This window comes from Onthophagus taurus, chromosome 3, assembly GCF_036711975.1.
Source record: "Onthophagus taurus isolate NC chromosome 3, IU_Otau_3.0, whole genome shotgun sequence".
NCBI lineage: Eukaryota > Metazoa > Arthropoda > Insecta > Coleoptera > Scarabaeidae > Onthophagus > Onthophagus taurus.
The window spans coordinates 4052130-4073111 of NC_091968.1; the positions used below are offsets into that span (position 1 = coordinate 4052130).

Below are 20982 nucleotides of genomic sequence, written 5' to 3' on the forward strand. Positions count from 1 at the left end.
TAAAGAAGCTCGTAGAAGCCTACTGTCAGACAGAAAAGCTGCAGAAGATGAAAATAAGCAATAAGTATGATGCAGGAATCGCTGATTAGATGTATCTAGAAAAAATATACAATTTTTTCTGGAAACTACATTTTTCCAATCTGTGCACACGATAAATTCCACAATTTTCAACGGATTTTCAAGATTTTTTTTTCAAAAGTTTGTATTTTCTTATTCTAGGTAAGTATGTAGCCGTTTTTCGATATGTCTCAGATTCTCTGTTTTACAACCATTTTTATATACGTTTTTTATCGATAAATACGATATTTCTTGTAAAATCGTCACCATTTCGTCAAAAATGAATATTTTTAAAAAATCCTACGTAGTTCCCTAGTTTTTGAGTTTACTAAAGTAGTCGTATTCAAGTTTTAATTATTCGACTTACGCGTTAGGAGAAATCCTGCGCACAGTTTGACCCCGCACGATTTGCAAGCCTAACATTACCGACATCTAGTGGGTGCAATTTTAATAACTGTTAATAAATAAAATATGTATACAGGGTCATCCACGGCGAACGTTTTATATCCTATATGTCTTATAGCTGACATTTATAGTTTGGGAGATAATTAGGGTTTTTTGAAAAATGCACACATATCATATCGGTATTTAACCTAGTGTGCCATGAATACCTATTGTGACCTAGTGAATAACCATATGAAGTGGCCTTTTGAAAATTTGCAGACTTGTGATGTTTGATGCCAGCTTTTTACTAAAATATTTTCATTTGCCGGGTACTTAGGTGACAATTTTCATATTTGAAATGGAACACCCTGTATTTCATAACATTTTTGAAATTTGTGTTTGATTTTAGGCTACTTGTATGTTGCAGCCGACACGTACGCACAATTATTTGGTTGCACTCTCCATATCATATTATTATCAGATTCAAATAATCCTCATTACTAAATTCCAAACGTGGCATTTCTTGAGAACAGATCACTACAAAAAGTAACCTAGTCATCACACCAACAGAAATAAACCATAGCTTTAGAAAATGTCAAACTATTTACTCTTTCCTTACTGATCCTCTGATAATACATAACCACAACAACATTCCCAACACAAAATTTTTTTCCGCCGGTCAAAGTAGATGATTTACAAATTACAAAAATTAACCTTGTAGTTGACATTTTTGATTGAAAAATTTAATAAAAGTCAGGGTTGGGTTCCATTTGACCCAAGATTTTCATATTCCAGAACCTGAAATATGAAAATTGTCACCTCTTCCGGTGTAACCACAAGCACCCAGAACCTGAAAATACTTTAGTTAAAAGCTGGCATCAAACATCACAAGTCTGCAAATTTTCAATCCTCCACTTCATTCGGTTATTCACTAGGTCGCACTAGGTATTCATGGCACGCTAGGTTAAATATCGATATGATGTGTGTGCATTTTTCAAAAAACCCTAATTATCTCCCAAACTATAAATGTTAGCTATAGGACATATGGAATATAAAAGATGTAAAATGAGACACCGAAGACAAGTAAGTAAAAAAATATGGCGTGTGCCATTTAAAAAAATGAAGTTATGGTACTTCCAAGTTTCGAAAAGGTAACGTGCCATAGTAAAGTGACCAAACGTTCTAGACAGCCGTACTCGGCACCAAAACATAGTCCATCATGTTGCTTAAGCATGTTCTGAATCCTAAATTGATATCCCAAAAATCGAGTGTTCTCTGATTTTTTGAACAAATGTCTGCTGGAGCAGATTTTTCTAGAAAAATTTGAATAACTCGAGAACGGCCGAATCAAATTGCAAAAAGTAAAGTTATTCATAAACCTTGAAAACAGACAAATCCAAATATGTAAAAATATACAGGTGTTCCATTTAAAAAAATAAAGTAGGTGGCGACTACCGGTATAACCGGAAGTGTTAAATATCTGAAAATATTTTAGTCGAAGAGAACGCAATTGATAATAAAGGGTTTTCCAATAAGAGGTGTTATTTTGAATAGCCCGTTATTTCGGTAGATGTCACTTTTGAAGCTGTCATTTTTTTACATTTGACAAGTAGAAAGTACGCCATTAATAAAAATGGAACGATACACGCTTCAACAACGCATTGAAATTATTAAAATTCACTATCAAAATGGTGAAATTTTGGCAGAGACGGTTCGTAAAACTCGAACATTTTTGGGTCGTCGTGAAGCACCTTGTCGGACCGCAATACAGAAATTGGTGGAAAAATTCGAGCTGTTGGAACAAGTTAGTGATGTGAAGAATAAAACCCGTGCACGTCGCTCAAGAACAGCCGAGAATATTGCTGCTGTAGCCGAAAGTGTTGAAGAACGGAATGGACAAACCCAGGTTTGTCCATTCCTCATCGTTCTTTGGAATTAGGCATTCCACAAACGTCATCACACCGTATTTTGCATAAAGATTTGGGTCTTAAGGCTTATAAACTTCAATTAACACAAGAACTCAAGCCGTCCGATCATCAACAACGTCGTATCTTTGCTGATTGGGTCGTTGAAATGCATGAAAATGATCCGGAATTCCATCGAAAAATCATCTTGAGTGATGAGCCCCATTTCCACCTCGGTGGCTTCGTCAACAAGCAAAATTGAGGACACAGGACAGCCACTTTGCAATTTGGTGATGGAAAATTTCATGGAAAGGATATTGTCCTGTAAGCGTGGTCGTGGTGGTCATTTGCCTAATGTTATTTTCCACTATTAACGGCATACCTTCTTCTTTATAATGAAATAAACATCCGATCATTTATACTAAAAAATGGCATTTTTCTTTGAATATCAAAATAACACCTCTTATTGGAAAACCCTGTACTTAAATCTGAATTTTCAAATTTTTATTTTGGCCAGAACCCTGTAAAGTTCTAATGGACGGTCGTCGTGGATGACCCTGTATAATAAACTAGAAAAGTGGCTTATTCACATCCTGCAATCGGTTTTTAGAAAACTTCTTTCGTCTAATTGCAAAAAAATTTTAAAAATACCTATTATTTTCGGGTCTGGAGCCGAGACATTAAATGTAACGCCTCGGCCGTAAGTGACCTCGACATAGCTGGATATTATAGTATATATTTCACTTCTTACCATAAGATGATTTTGTGATTGATTTCTGGGTCGTATTGAAACGGGGCCGTAGAATGAGCAGGAATATCTCCCAGGGCACTATAATCGGTTAAAAACGGTGGGGCCGGCACCTCGCTCCACCTAGGAAGTCCCGCGGGACAGATGACATCGGGGGCGACCCCAAGGGGTTCTTGGTTCATAATAATCCTCATCAAGGTATACTGAAAAAATGATAACATTAATATTATTTTTTTAATCGTATTTAGGTCACTTTAACTTAATAACTCTTCGAAATAATAGTTGTTTTTACACGATAACATCATACAAACGTATTTATGACCTCGAATAAGCGTGGATCTTTGTTTTTAATACGATAACTTATCTTTTTTGTTCGTTATATTGAGAAAAACGGTTGCAACAGAAGTCGTTTCTTTTAATACACAACAATGAATGAGTTGTTTTTAAGATTCACTTCTTTCATTTCGAAATTATAGAAAAATTAAATCTTACGTAATTTTAGGCAAAGTAATAATATCGAAAAAAAAAGGATTTGAAGAAGATTTAAGTAGGGGTGTTATTCAATGACCTATAAACCTGTCACTCATATTCTGAGTCCCTGAGAGGTGAATCGGGGGGGTGATTGAGGTTTATAGAACGTGTATAACACCACTTGAACGGAGAATGAACGCGAAAGGGCGGGCGACCTCGCGTATGCATGGCTAAAAACCGGGTCAAAGGGGAATTCTTTTCCGTCCAGTGGATAATACATTAACTACCCGTTGTTCGGTTTTTATTGATTTCTAATGCAACTTTGACCGACTACCCATATTTGTAAATTATATTTTCATTTACAAAGTGAATAAATAAATTAATATTACAAGAAAACCTCGAAATAACAGATTTCCGGTTATTGCTCAATTTCGGCGATCTAATAACATCTTCATTATCGAGAATACCCGAGATTGCCTTTATGACATTTCCAATGATGTGAATAGCTTTGGTATTTCTTGTCTAGGGAATTAGCGTCGCAGTTTGTAATCTTCTGATGGACTTTCACTAATGATAGTTGTCAGCGCAGAAAATTGGCGTTGTTGTGCGTTGAATGAAAACACTTTACGTTTTGCTTGGAATTCCGAATATCTTGCAATTCATTGTTGCATTTCTTTCTTTTTATTTATGCCATATTAAAAGCTTGAATTTCATAAAAATTCGTTTTGGGCCACCAATATCCTCCAACAATATTTTTGTCCTCCAACAAGTAACCTAAAAGCGAGGGGTTTGCTCACACCCTTTTCGTCTTCATTTATCTAGAGAAGGCCTTTGACACAATGTTCATAAAAAAGCTGTTTTAGATCCTTACGAAGACTTTAGTAAACACTCAAATGATTGAGCGTTACAGCCTCTGCCGGCGCTTTGTTTAGTCATTTACTGTTATTGAGACATTTTTGCAGTTTTGTGAAACATGTCACAAGAAAAAAGAAAACAAACATGCAAATCTTGTAAGCAAGCCGATTATTTCAAGAAAATTTGGCTCAAGTAGACTTGATTAATTACCAATCATGTCAGGATGGAAACTACAAATGGTTATTTAATTATCAAGAGTATTTAACAAAATTTATCTGTGTACGTCTGTTGAGATCAAAAAGGTCAAAGATGAAGAACGATGTAATCAGGATGTGGAGAATATGTTCAGGTTGGTCAATTGGCTACTACTTCATTCAGTTTCAAAAAAACTGCTCCCATCATAGAATTATTGGTCGTAGTCCATACGGGCATTATTTGGAACAAACCCAAAGATTGGTTTATCCTCAACAACTTTATCAAGTGACAGAATTAAAAATTTACAAACAAAAGAGGATCTTAACGAAATACTGTCAAGAGCGGAGGAAAGGAAACTTGAAGATACAAGTGATTTACGTGTTGCTGAGTACGATGAAGATAGCAGAAGAACAAAATGAACAGTTAAATGAACAACAACAGGAAATACCAGTTGTTATGGAGATACCAGTCAATACTGAAAATACTGCAATGGAAGTAATCAAAAGTACAAACTTTTACTAATGCCTTTTTCTGATTTGCAAGATAAAATAAACGAGTCCCGAGAAGTAGTAATGTGTATTGATTGTACAAAAGAAAAGAATGCATCGTGTGTATTGTGCTCCCTTCAAAATACCATTGTTACCAACAGAGACGAATGCCATAATGCTAACAAACCGAGCTCAAACTATTAAAAATTGTTTGTGATAGCTGTTGTGATAGCTGTCATCAGTGTTCTGTGATAAAAATGAGTGTCTGTCCATTTTTATCACAGAACACTGATGACAGCTATCACAAGCACAGAGGGCATAAATTTAATCACTAAAACTAGAGACAAAATGATTCGTGTAAAAATTTTTGAAGAAAATAATCTAGAGTTTGATTTTATACTTTTAATTTTAGAGTTTTTAATTTATATAGAATTTAAGTCTAACCAGTTTCGGCCCTTGGCCATCTTCAGAGACTCTACAAATAGATTAACATCTCTCATCCTATCCATTTTACAAACAAGTTTCTTATGCCCGTTTGCACCGTAATACATAAGCATTGCTTAAAGGCTAAGTAATGCGTAAGTAGTGAATGAAATGGACGAATATAATTTTTTTAAAAGATTTCGTCTAACAAAACAAAGTTGTTTGTATGTTCTACGACAAATACAAGAAATTATAGAATTTTTTATAGAAGTCTAATAAGTAAGTAGTATACATTATTTTAAATTATACTTTTATAGGCTGAATTTAGATTATTTTAATACTATCTACTTGTTTTGTACAGAAACAACTGTGTGTCTCCAATGAACCAGTTGCTTATAACGTCCTTATAACTCACAATATAACTCAACACTCTTCGAATATTCGCGAAGTTGGGAATGATACGAATAGTAGAAATGTTATTTACATGGTATATGTCAAATGTCAACTGACATTAACTTGACAACACGAAAAACCCTAAAAAATTACTAAAATTTATAAAAATAACTAAATTTTATGGCGTTGTTGCCAAATAACCGATACTTAAACGTTACTTAGTTGAGCATTGTATATGTTGTGTCGGTGCAATAGACATAAAATTTAAGTTCTTCTTAACTATAAGAACTGCTTAACTAAGTTATGCTCAACTATGTAAACGGTGCAACCGGGCATTAATATTTCTTTTTGTTTTGTTAAAAAAGATCACACATCAAAGTCGAAATCAGATCAATAGTTACTAACTTACATAATTAAAGTTTAAAAAGTTGTAAAATGAAATTAAGGAAGATGTGTTACAAGTTTACAGGTTAAATAATAATAAGAAATAATAAGAAACCTTTAATCAATGTGAAATGACCCTAAAACACGTTAAAAATAAAAAGAAAGGAAAAAGTGACTAACACTAGATTAAATTCAGTTATAAAACTTCTGTTATATGACAACTAACTTCAGGTTTAAAATGTCAACCTCAATTTTGACATATTTCTAATCTTCATTAAAAATCCTTTAAAATGAGTACAAACACGACATATTTATCTACAATATTAATGAAGTTATGATCAACTTCCGGTTAAGAATGTCATCGTCAATTTTGACATATTTGTAATCGCCCTGAAAAATACTTTAAAATTAGTCCACACATGATACGTTTAATTCCAATATTACTCGAGATATAAGCAACTTCCGGTTTGAAATGTCAATTTTAGTTTGTCATATTCTTAATTTTTATAAAATGTGTTAAAATTTGTCACAAACATGGAAATATAATAAAAAAAATCAAAAATTAAGGTTGGTATTAACATTTAAAAATTAAATTGCTATCTTCATTGTTGCTAACTTCGGGTTTAATGCTTTTTATTCTAACTTTTTTGCTTTTTGGGATAACTGCGTCATATTTGGACTCATTTTAAAGGTTTTTTAATGAAGATGATAAATATGTCAAATTTGACGTTGACGTTTCAAACCGGAAGTGATTGTATTTCTATTAATATTAAAGTTAAATATGTCGAGTTTGGACTCATTTTAAAGGATTTTTTATGAAGTTGACAAATATGTCAAAATTAAAAGTTAAAAATTCGAACTTTTTGGTTTTTTGAGATAAATGCGTCAAGTTTGGATTAACTTGAAAGGTTATTTTATGAAGATTACGAATATAATAATAAAATTAAAGTTGGCATTGACAATTGTTTTTAGTTCTCGTCATAGTTATAGTTCAATAAAAATATACAACATAGTAATATCTTATGTTAACTAGCGCTACCTACCACTGCCACTAGAACTAACACTAAACCGAGAACTAGAAATATTCGGATTTAGTCCCACGTCTCTCAAAACGGCTAGACCCCAAAGATTCTAATTCTAGGTCTTGTGTTAGTTCTAGTTTAGTGCAATAAAAATTGTATCTCAGTCGGTTCTTAGACGTATAATACAAAACGGACTTAAAATTGTATAACGTGATTGGTGCTTATGCTTTAAAACAAATAGTATTTTAGGTATTCTGCATTTTTGCTAACCAGAACCTTTATCAACCAGACAGCATGAAAATCAAGTGATGTATAACGCGGTCCAGTTAGGGTCTGCAGTTGGTAAAATTAAGGGATGGTATAATCGTTCGGACATTGTTGCAGCTGATATTCAGTTTTTAGACATATGTCTAAAAATCTAGACATAAAAGATGTGTCGAAATAAATTAGTTTCAATGTAAAGTTTATTTTTACCAATTGAAATTGTTCTAAGAAAACCTTTCAGGTAACTTTAAAACTTTAATTTATCTACTACTTTTTAATTTAAACCTTTTCAGCGCAAAACCTGAAATGTTCACTCAATTGTGGAGCAAAGCATAAATACACAAATCAAAGTAGACATAGTGGATTAATACGAAGAAGGGAGTTTCCGTTGTAGCAAAAAACAAAAATTTATAACTGTAAAGCAAACTGTTTAAATGAATCCACACCGATGTGTTCTATATTAGTTAGTTCTATTTTTAGTTCAATAAAAATATACCACAATCTAGAGTTGAATAACAACTAAAACTAGATCTAACACTAGCACTAGAACTAACACTAGACTTAAAACTAGAAATATTTGGGTTTAGCCGTGCGTCTCTTAAGACGGCTGAACCTGAATGGTTCTAGTTCTAGGTCTAATGTTAGTTCAATGAAGAATATACAACAATTTAACACTGAATAACAGTTAAAACTAGAACTAACACTAGACCTAGAATTAGAAAGTTTCGGGTTTAGCCGTGCGTCTGAAGATATACAACATTGTCACTAGAACTAACATTAGAACATTTAGATAATCGTTCGGACATTGTTGCAGCTGATACTCAGTTTTTAGACATAAAATATGTGCCTAACAAAATGTGTTTCTGTCCGGTCAAGGATATTTTAAATGCTCTTGCAAGCCTTCTAAGAAGCAATGCCAAACAAATCGATGTGCGTGTTTTAAAAACAAACTTGTGTGCAATTCTAGATGCCATAATAGTGCTACTTGCTTAATATTCTTGTTCCTTTCGGCACGAACTATAAATTGATTTCATCCTCAATTAGACGAAAACAGCCGCATAAAGATCGAGAAAAATGCGAAAATATGAAAATTAGATAAATCTGTGGTTTTACATGGTATTGATGGTAACACATGGGATTCGGAAAATATTACAATACATTTTTTAGAATAAAAGTTGTAGCAAATTGTATTCTTAGCAATATTGCTCTTCTTCACTTTTTCTCCTAGATACATAAATGTCCAGGAAAACTCATAAATGTGAAAATTAGATGTTTTCGGATTTTTACATACTCTTGATGGTAACTCATAAGATTTGGGGCATATTGTAAAAAATTGGTCAGAAGAAAAGTTATAGCAGATTTTATTCTTATCAATATTGCTCTCTTTTACTTTTGCTCTCAGACGCATAAAGATAGAGAAAAATGCGGAAATATGAAAATTAGATAAATCTGTGGTTTTACATGGTATTGATGGTAACACATGGGATTGGGAACATATTACAACAAAATTTTTAGAATAAAAGTTGTAGCTAATTGTATTCTTAGCAATATTGCTCTTCTTCACTTTTCTCCTAGATACATAAATGTCCAGGAAAAATCATAAATGTGAAAATTTGATGTTTTCGGATTTTTACATACTCTTGATGGTAACTCATAAGATTCGGGGCATATTGCAAAAAAATTATTAGAACAAAAGTTATAGCAAATTATATTCTTAGCAATATTGCCCTCTTTTACTTTTGCTCTCAGACGCATAAAGATCGAGAAAAATGTGTAAATATGAAAATTAGATAAATCTGTGGTTTTAGATGGTATTGATGGTAACACATGGGATTCGGAAAATATTACAAAACATTTTTTAGAATAAAAGTTGTAGCTAATTGTATTCTTAGCAATATTGCTCTTCTTCACTTTTTCTCCTAAATACATAAATGTCCAGGAAAACTCATAAATGTGAAAATTTGATGTTTTCGGATTTTTACATACTCTTGATGGTAACTCATAAGATTCGGGGCATATTGCAAAAAAATTATTAGAACAAAACTTATAGCAAATTATATTCTTAGCAATATTGCTCTCTTTTACTTTTGCTCTCAGACGTATAAAGATCGAGAAAAATGCGGAAATATGAAAATTAGATAAATCTGTGGTTTTAGATGGTATTGATGGTAACACATGGGATTCGGAAAATATTACAAAACATTTTTTAGAATAAAAGTTGTAGCTAATTGTATTCTTAGCAATATTGCTCTTCTTCACTTTTTCTCCTAGATACATAAATGTCCAGGAAAAATCATAAATGTGAAAATTTGATGTTTTCGGATTTTTACATACTCTTGATGGTAACTCATAAGATTCGGGGCATATTGCAAAAAAATTATTAGAACAAAAGTTATAGCAAATTATATTCTTAGCAATATTGCTCTCTTTTACTTTTGCTCTCAGACGCATAAAGATCGAGAAAAATGTGGAAATATGAAAATTAGATAAATCTGTGGTTTTACATGGCATTGATGGTAACACATGGGATTGGGAACATATTACAAAAAAACTTTTAGAATAAAAGTTGTAGCAAATTGTATTCTTAGCAATATTGCTCTTCTTCACTTTTTCTCCTAGATACATAAATGTCCAGGAAAACTCATAAATGTGAAAATTAGATGTTTTCGGATTTTTACATACTCTTGATGGTAACTCATAAGATTTGGGGCATATTGTAAAAAAAATGGTCAGAACAAAAGTTATAGCAAATTGTATTCTTATCAATATTGCTCTCTTTTACTTTTGCTCTCAGACGCATAAAGATCGAGAAAAATATGGAAATATGAAAATTAGATAAATCTGTGGTTTTAGATGGTATTGATGGTAACACATGGGATTCGGAAAATATTACAAAACATTTTTTAGAATAAAAGTTGTAGCTAATTGTATTCTTAGCAATATTGCTCTTCTTCACTTTTTCTCCTAGATACATAAATGTCCAGGAAAAATCATAAATGTGAAAATTTGATGTTTTCGGATTTTTACATACTCTTGATGGTAACTCATAAGATTCGGAGCATATTGCAAAAAAATTATTAGAACAAAAGTTATAGCAAATTATATTCTTAGCAATATTGCTCTCTTTTACTTTTGCTCTCAGACGCATAAAGATCGAGAAAAATGCGGAAATATGAAAATTAGATAAATCTGTGGTTTTACATGGTATTGATGGTAACACATGGGATTGGGAACATATTACAAAAAAACTTTTAGAATAAAAGTTGTAGCAAATTATATTCTTAGCAATATTGCTCTTCTTCACTTTTTCTCCTAGATACATAAATGTCCAGGAAAACTCATAAATGTGAAAATTAGATGTTTTCGGATTTTTACATACTCTTGATGGTAACTCATAAGATTTGGGGCATATTGTAAAAAAAATGGTCAGAACAAAAGTTATAGCAAATTGTATTCTTATCAATATTGCTCTCTTTTACTTTTGCTCTCAGACGCATAAAGATCGAGAAAAATGTGGAAATATGAAAATTAGATAAATCTGTGGTTTTAGATGGTATTGATGGTAACACATGGGATTCGGAAAATATTACAAAACATTTTTTAGAATAAAAGTTGTAGCTAATTGTATTCTTAGCAATATTGCTCTTCTTCACTTTTTCTCCTAGATACATAAATGTCCAGGAAAAATCATAAATGTGAAAATTTGATGTTTTCGGATTTTTACATACTCTTGATGGTAACTCATAAGATTTGGGGCATATTGTAAAAAAATAGTCAGAACAAAAGTTATAGCAAATTGTATTCTTAGCAATATTGCTCTCTTTTACTTTTGCTCTCAGACGCATAAAGATCGAGAAAAATGCGGAAATATGAAAATTAGATAAATCTGTGGTTTTACATGGTATTGATGGTAACACATGGGATTGGGAACATATTACAACAAAATTTTTAGAATAAAAGTTGTAGCAAATTGTATTCTTAACAATATTGCTCTTCTTCACTTTTTCTCCTAGATACATAAATGTCCAGGAAAAATCATAAATGTGAAAATTTGATGTTTTCGGATTTTTACATACTCTTGATGGTAACTCATAAGATTCGGGTCATATTGCAAAAAAACTATTAGAACAAAAGTTATAGCAAATTATATTCTTAGCAATATTGCTCTCTTTTACTTTTGCTCTCAGACGCATAAAGATCGAGAAAAATGCGGAAATATGAAAATTAGATAAATCTGTGGTTTTACATGGTATTGATGGTAACACATGGGATTGGGAACATATTACAACAAAATTTTTAGAATAAAAGTTGTAGCAAATTGTATTCTTAACAATATTGCTCTTCTTCACTTTTTCTCCTAGATACATAAATGTCCAGGAAAAATCATAAATGTGAAAATTGAATGTTTTCGGATTTTTACATACTCTTAATGATAACTCATAAGATTTGGGGCATATTACAAAAAAATGGTCAGAACAAAAGTTATAGCAAATTTTTATTCTTATCAATATTGCTCTCTTTTACTTTTGCTCTCAGACGCATAAATATTGAGAAAAATACGAAAATATGAAAATTTGATATATCTGTGGTTTTACATGGTAACACATGGGATTGGGAACATATTACAAAAAAACTTTTAGGATAAAAGTTGTAGCATTCATTTCTTCATAATTGAAGACCTTGCAATTTTTTCCATAATTTATTATTAGAATAAATAGCTTTAAAGTGAAATTGTATCATTACCATAGAAATAAATTAGTTTCGATGTAAAGTTTATTTTTACCAATTCAAATTGTTCCAGGAAAACCTTTCAGGTAAATTTAAAACTTTAATTTATCTACTACTTTTTGATTTATAACCTTTTCAGCGCAAAACCTTAAATCTTCACTCAATCGTCGAGCAAAGCACGAACGGTCACCAGATCAATCCAACTTTTAATGCACCAAACGGTAATGTCGCGACATTATAAATATAATAACATTGTCACGCAATTCTAACGAAGCACGTTTCAAATCGATCAAAAAAGAAACAACTTTAAAAATTTATCTCGTTCGACTTTTCGAGCGAACCCTATAACATTTTCAATATTTAAGGCGGCTACACACATGAGGTATCAATTAGTTTTTCAATTTAATTCTTTTTTTTGATGACGTCGGTTGATTTCATTCATGCGTTGCGAACGCCCGTGAATGGGTAACCCATTTAAAGTTCGTGAAACCAGCGACCTTATTCAGGCCGTCGGTTGCCGGAAATTGGGTCGAGCGTGTAATGACGTCATCGGCGATCGTTCAGTGACGTTTTCTTCGTCGTCACAGTAACCGGATGCTGGACTATTCAAATCGAATAATAACGGTTTAACTTTATTGATTTCACCAAATAAATAAAAAATATACATATACATAAAAGATTATCCTTTTTTTTGTCGTACTTTATATTTAAATTTTAAATGTCACGTTTAACTTTGATCTATATTTAGATCGAGTTTTAGGGGTGAAACGTTTTGAACTTTTGGTGTAGGTGTAAGGAGTATGTTAGTTGAAGTTGTTGGATAAAGATACGTTAAAATCGAAGTTTGTTAGTGATGTGATCTTTTTAGTGTAACTTGCCGAAATCTTTTTGTTTCGATCGGTTTCATTTTGAGTTGAGTGTTTGTTTTATCATCGGAAAGATCGACTTGACATAGACGGAATTTAACGAAATTGACGTCAATGATTTTTAAAATTACCGGTAAAATTACTTACGTATTTATAAATGACGGCTAAACGTTTCGTTTCATTTCAGTTACAAGGTCAATTCGATGTACGCACAATCTATGTAGCAAATAATGTACATATTAGTTTGAGAGATATTTTTAGATTCAATGTTTCATACAAATATGGGCATACTTGGCGGTCGATTACATACACATGTCGAAGTTGATCGGCATGATCTACCGAACATATATTTTTATTGTAATCATCAACGACTGAAGGTCAGCGCACATCAATTTTCGTTCCAATCTTTTGCTTCGTTTTTACGGTGGTCTCTTCTGTTCCATGAAAATTAAAGCAAAATTTCACGCACTTACTAATCTAACTTATATCTAAATTGAAATCCCGTAATCATAATCTCCTCTTTCCATTCGTTTATCATCTACCAAATTTTTTCACAAGCTAAGGTTTTTTCAATTTTCAGTTTTTCCAAAAGACGGATACTTGTAAAGAAGTTATCGACATAAATCGTTCTATGTTTATTCCATTCATCTTCAATAAGTTGAAGGACAATCCTTTCACCTAATCCATAATCTTCAAATTTTTCTTCAGTTTCAGGAGATTTTCTCTGATACACATCAAATTTCTTTATGTACCCTTTCTTATCTGCTAAACACCAGAGGTTACAACCCCTTTTTATGAGCTTCATGGGATTGAATTGTTTCATACTTGACCACCCTTTGAAGGATATCATGGATTCATCCACAGCCAACAGCCTAGTGCCATGATAATAACTGGAGAACTAACGGTTAAGTGTTTCAAAATACGGACAGATTTTGTATACATTATCCGTATTGTTCTTAGGAATAATGCAGTTACCGTGTTACGGGTCATTGTTCGTATGACAAGTGGTGCATCCAAATCTTCAACATTACTTCAGAAGAGTTTATAGCTTGCAAACTGTGATAACTCATAAAGAAATGTATGCCAAGGAAACACAGCAAGTCTTCTTCTTTCAAGTTTAGCATTTCATTCCTTTGGGTGGCGTACAAATTACTTTGAAAGGTAATATCTTTCGCACGGTTACCCATCAGTGTTAAAAAATAATCTGTAGGATTATTGCAAGTTGCAAAAGTATCACCAATTATTTCCTGTTGATAATTGCATCCTGGAATTTCAGTCTGTTTTTCCCATTTTCTCCATTTTCTATCGATTGTTCTTCTTTTTGGGCCCATTGCCACGTGGTTTTACTACTTCAGTGTCACTTTCCAACTTTCTAATTAACTCCAGCAATTTATATCTCAAGAACTAAGAGTGATATTTCAAAACGAACTTGAGCATTGGAAAGTAGATGCTTTAATTAGTAATTGGTGATAATTCCAGAATTATTTCCCAAGAAATCGTTTTTTCAGGAATTTTTAAAGTTACTCAAAATACTGTTAAGATTTCTAATTAACTCCAGTAATTTATATCTCAAGAACTAAAAGTGATATTTCAAAACGGACTTGATCACTGGAAAGTAGATGCTTTAATTAGTAATTGGTGCCAATTCCATAACAATTTTCCAAGAAATCGATTATTCAAGAATTTTTAAATTACTCAAAGCACGGTTAAGATTACTACTTACTTCCAGTAATTTATATCTCAAGAACGAAGAGTGATATTTCAAAATGGACTTGCTCACTGGAAAGTAGATGCTTTAATTAATAATTGGTGGTGTTTTCATAATAATTTTCCAAGAAATAATTTTTTCAGGAATTTTTAAAGTTACCAAAATACTGTTAAGATTTCTAATTAACTCCAGTCATTTATATCTCAAGAACTAAAAGTGATATTTCAAAACGGACTTGATCACCGTAAAGTAGACGCTTTAATTAATAATTGGTGATGATTTCATAATAATTTTCCAAGAAATCGATTTTTCAGCAATTTTTAAAGTTACTCAAAATACGGTTAAGATTACTAATTAACTCCAGTAATTTATATCTCAAGAACTAAGAGTGATATTTCAAAATGGACTTGATCACTGGAAAGTAGATGCTTTAATTAGTAATTGGTGATAATTCCAGAACTATTTCCCAAGAAATCGTTTTTTCAGGAGTTTTTAAAGTTACTCAAAATACTGTTAAGATTTCTAATTAACTCCAGTAATTTATATCTCAAGAACTAAAAGTGATATTTCAAAACGGACTTGATCATAGGAAAGTAGATGCTATTATTAGTAATTGGTGACAATTCCATAACAATTTTCCAAGAAATCGATTATTCAGGAATTTTTAAAGTTACTCAAAGCACGGTTAAGATTTCTAATTAACTCCAGTAATTTATATCTCAAGAACTAAGAGTGATACTTCAAAATGGTCTTGATCACGGGAAAGTAGATGCTTTAATTAGTAATTGGTGATAATTCCAGAACGATTCCCCAAGAAATCGTTTTTTCAGGAATTTTTAAAGTTACTCAAAATACGGTTAAGATTTCTAATTATCTCCAGTAGTTTATATCTCAAGAACTAAGACTGATATTTCAAAATGGACTTGATCGCCGAAAAGTAGATGCTTTAATTAATAATTGGTGATGATTCCATAACAATTTTCCAAGAAATCGATTTTTCAGGTAATTTTAAAGTTACTCAAAATACGGTTAAGATTTCTAATTAACTCCAGTAATTTATATCTCAAGAACTAAGAGTGATATTTCAAAATGGACTTGATCACTGGAAAGTAGATGTTTAATTAGTAATTGGTGATGTTTCCATAATAATTTTCCAAAAAATAGATTTTTCCGGAATTTTTAAAGTTACTCAAAAGCACGGTTAAGATGTCTAATTAACTCCTGTAATATATATCTGAAGAACTAAGAGTGATACTTTAAAATGGACTTGATCACTGCAAAGTAGATGCTTTAATTAATAATTGGTGAAGATTCCATAACAATTTTTCAAGAAATCGATTTTTCAGGTAATTTTAAAGTTACTCAAAATACGGTTAAGATTTCTAATTAACTCCAGTAATTTATATCTCAAGAACTAAAAGTGATATTTCAAAACGGACTTGATCATTGGAAAGTAGATGCTTTAATTAGTAATTGGTGATATTTTCATAACTATCTCAAAAGAAATTGATTTTTCAGGAATTTTTAAAGTTACTCAAATACGGTTAAGATTTCTAATTAACTCCAGTAATTTATATCACAAGAACTAAGAGTGATATTTCAAAATGGACATGACCATAGGAAAGTAGATGCTATAATTAGTAATTGGTGACAATTTCATAACATTTTCCCAAGGAATCGATTTTTCAGGAATTTTTAAAGTTACTCAAAATACTGTTAAGATTTCCAATTAACACCAGTAATTTATATCTCAAGAACTAAGAGTGATACTTCAAAATGGACTTGATCACTGGAAAGTAGATGCTTTAATTAATAATTGGTGATGATTCCATAATAATTTTCCAAAAAATAGATTTTTCCGGAATTTTTAAAGTTACTCAAAAGCACGGTTAAGATGTCTAATTAACTCCTGTAATATATATCTGAAGAACTAAGAGTGATACTTTAAAATGGACTTGATCACTGCAAAGTAGATGCTTTAATTAATAATTGGTGAAGATTCCATAACAATTTTTCAAGAAATCGATTTTTCAGGTAATTTTAAAGTTACTCAAAATACGGTTAAGATTTCTAATTAACTCCAGTAATTTATATCTCAAGAACTAAAAGTGATATTTCAAAACGGACTTGATCATTGGAAAGTAGATGCTTTAATTAGTAATTGGTGATATTTTCATAACTATCTCAAAAGAAATTGATTTTTCAGGAATTTTTAAAGTTACTCAAATACGGTTAAGATTTCTAATTAACTCCAGTAATTTATATCACAAGAACTAAGAGTGATATTTCAAAATGGACATGACCATAGGAAAGTAGATGCTATAATTAGTAATTGGTGACAATTTCATAACATTTTCCCAAGGAATCGATTTTTCAGGAATTTTTAAAGTTACTCAAAATACTGTTAAGATTTCCAATTAACACCAGTAATTTATATCTCAAGAACTAAGAGTGATACTTCAAAATGGACTTGATCACTGGAAAGTAGATGCTTTAATTAATAATTGGTGATGATTCCATAATAATTTTCCAAAAAATAGATTTTTCCGGAATTTTTAAAGTTACTCAAAAGCACGGTTAAGATGTCTAATTAACTCCTGTAATATATATCTGAAGAACTAAGAGTGATACTTTAAAATGGACTTGATCACTGGAAAGTAGATGCTTTAATTAATAAATGGTGAAGATTCCATAACAATTTTTCAAGAAATCGATTTTTCAGGTAATTTTAAAGTTACTCAAAATACGGTTAAGATTTCTAATTAACTCCAGTAATTTATATCTCAAGAACTAAAAGTGATATTTCAAAACGGACTTGATCATTGGAAAGTAGATGCTTTAATTAGTAATTGGTGATAATTTCATAACTATTTCAAAAGAAATAGATTTTTCGGAAATTTTTAAAGTTACTCAAATACGGTTAAGATTTCTAATTAACTCTAGTAATTTATATCTCAAGAACTAAGAGTGATATTTCAAAACGGACTTGATCACCGAAAAGTAGATGCTTTAATTAATAATTGGTGATGATTCCATAATAATTTTCCAAGAAATCGATTTTTCAACAATTTTTAAAGTTACTCTAAAATACGGTTAAGATTACTAATTAAAATCAGAAAAAGTAAGAGTGATATTTCAAAACGGAATTGATCATTGAAAAGTAGATGCTTTAATGAGTAATCGGTGATGATTCCATAACAATTTTCCAACAATCTCCTAGATCTATGTCTGTTCAGAATTATCCAACGGGTGATTTTCTAATTCAACACAAACTTTTTCAGCCTCAACCAAAACTTCTCATCAGTCCAAGCTTTGTTCAAGTACCAAAATGTATCTGTATTCGTTTGGCTTATTTTTACATCAATCTCAATATTGCACCTGTTATGTAACAGGTCACAAAATGTATCTTTTTCGGAATAAAATTAAGAAATGTTTGAACATTGTAATTGCAATACGTAAATAATACACGAAGCTGCTTACAAATCACACCTAATAACCATTTATCAAAGAGATACCTTTTTGAACAACAAAATTCAGCAACAAGACTTTTCACTAAACTTCTAACCTCAAACCTGGATTGATCTGGATGAATAAGTTTAAATATATCTAAAACCCTACAGTACGGATTGCGTTATTTTTGACACAGGTTCTTTCTTGTATAGTAGAAAGTATCGACAGCTCTAAATACGCCGAATAGATGACTATATAGTTTAAAATGAGTATTTAAAACTACCGGTGTTTTAAAGTACCGTAGGGACACAAAGGGTTAAACCAATATATCTGTTTTTTTAAAACCTGTTTATTAAATAAAATTAATTGGCAAAGAAACTTGAATGAAAAGTAAATGAAGGAAATTTGTAACAAAATTATTAAATATACATTAAACGGTGACAAATCTAACAGGAACAAACACGTAAATTTAATTACATTTTGTTGGGTAACTAAAGTTTATGCGGTCGTTTTTAATATAACTAAAACCGGGCAAATTTGTTTTGGTTACACAACATTTAACAAAAAATTACTAAATAGCGGTAATTTTTAACAAAATTCCTTGTAAAATATCAAGAATAATCTCAAGATATTATTTAAGAAAACCTTGATTTTAATTTTTAACAATTTCTTAGAAACGATATATAAAAACAACATATAAAAAAACTCTGAACAGATGTAATTTAACGTTAATTATATTTGATTTACCAGAACAACATTTCCTGGAAAGTACCAAAAATAACAAATTCCGCGATTATTTATATAATTTGATTCATGTTTTTTCTAAAAATAGTATAAATGCATAAAAAAAATGATACAAAAATCTTATATCATCAAAAAGATTATAATTTTCACATCCTCATAAGAAGTATTAAACCTAGCACAAATAATCTTCTTATTATCGTTTAAATAACAAGATAAAAATGAATCAGATTCACATTTTCTATCAAAACAAACCTTTAAACTAAAGATTATATACGTACTAAAAATAGTATGTAGATACAAAAGTATGCACTCGCCTCTTTTTATTAGCTATAATTACGCTTTTTAAACATGTTTACGTCAAATTGAATGAGATTTAAATTGAAACGATTCTATTAGTCACGAGTTAAAAAAAATTAAATACAAATTCTATGGTAATCATTGCATTTTGGACTTTTAACCAGAGATTAAATTAAATTGAGGGGAAAAATGTACATTCAATTAGGTGTATAAATGACTTCGAACAAAACCTGTAAAACTATTCGGTATGGTATTGATTTTAGTCGAATAGCTTGATTAGTGCAATGCAATTTTTATTGCTATTTGTACGTTTAGTCCAACAACGATCATTTTATATCAAGGTTTCAGTAAATTACATTTTTTTAACACTTTTTATTTCAAAATAAATCAAGTTGTCTTACTTTATGTCATTATTAGTTCCAAATAGTCCTGAAAATATCACAAAAAAACTAAGCGTAGAAAAATAACGAGAAAAGGGGGACCTTATCCCGTAATAAAACAAGGAATTCCCAAAACGATCGTAACTTTTCTCCAACTTTAAATTAAACGATGAGTTCCATTTCCGCTTTTTAGAAGAAAAAATCAAGGAATTTCTTACGTTAACATCAAATTAACCTAATACATCTTAATTAAATTAAAAAATGTAAATAAGGGGTACTTGGGGGGAAGGAGATTTCAATTGGTAAGTAAATGCAAGGACAAGGTCAACAAAAATCTCTTCTATCCATAGTTTCGAAGATAGTTTTTTAAGATAAAGGGCGAGTTTTAAGGGCGGAATTAAATACTAAATTAGAAATGTTTTTTTTACCTTTCTACCTTGTAACACCTTCTCCCTCCTAGCCCCGAATGGTCCCCAAAACGAACAACTTTTTCTTTAACTCCACGCACTCCCTGTACCGCTACAACAACACCTAGTGTCAAATCCGGACTCCGGTGACACATCCTGCAAAACACCCAACAAACACATTATTATTATTGTACGCATGCGCTAATAAACAACTACAAACCACTCCATCTTTTCTATAATAGCTACATTATATAACAAATAATAACATTAATAAATTGTTATTAGAAATTACTTTACCTTAAAGCAGTGTTGTTATAACAATAAATTAATTGTCAAAAAAACGTCAAAATTAAGTGTGAAGTTAGATAACTTAATTAATTTCAAGATAACCTAATAGATGGCGCAATAAAATTTATTCTTTTTTAGGTTTAAATTTAGAATTATTTTTATTAAATAATAAAAAATTTGTATAAGTATTTATAAATTATTAACAAATAAAAAAACTTTTAAATCAATAAAATAAAGGCTCCAACAATAATTTATTAACTCATATCTAATGGAATAGGTGACAGTATACATAATTTTTTTGACGTTTATAAACAAATCAAACATAACCTAAATTAACGTCAAATTTAAATTAAAAATAGATATTAAAATAAATCTTTATAACAAAAACTATTTTAATTGAAACAAGTAACATCCACTTTATTTTACCCACATTTAAACTCAACATCAAAAAATAAGTGTGAAGTTAGATAATTAATTTCAAGATAACCCAATAGGTGGCGCAATAAAATTTGTTCTTTTTTACGTT

The 20982-nt window shown here is 30.8% G+C and overlaps 1 protein-coding gene across 1 annotated transcript in view; it reads right to left on the reverse strand.

Annotated features, from left to right (window-relative positions):
- The window catches only part of LOC111420570 (ganglioside induced differentiation associated protein 2), a 62065-nt gene that overhangs the window by 38424 nt on the left and 2659 nt on the right, over positions 1-20982 (reverse strand). Inside the window, exons 2-3 of the mRNA XM_023053588.2 lie at positions 20190-20324; positions 3097-3296 (exon numbers count right to left, since the gene is read on the reverse strand). Coding sequence (XP_022909356.2) covers positions 3097-3287 — 191 coding nt within the window. The 5' untranslated portion in view covers positions 3288-3296; positions 20190-20324. The remainder of the gene's footprint in view (positions 1-3096; positions 3297-20189; positions 20325-20982) is intronic.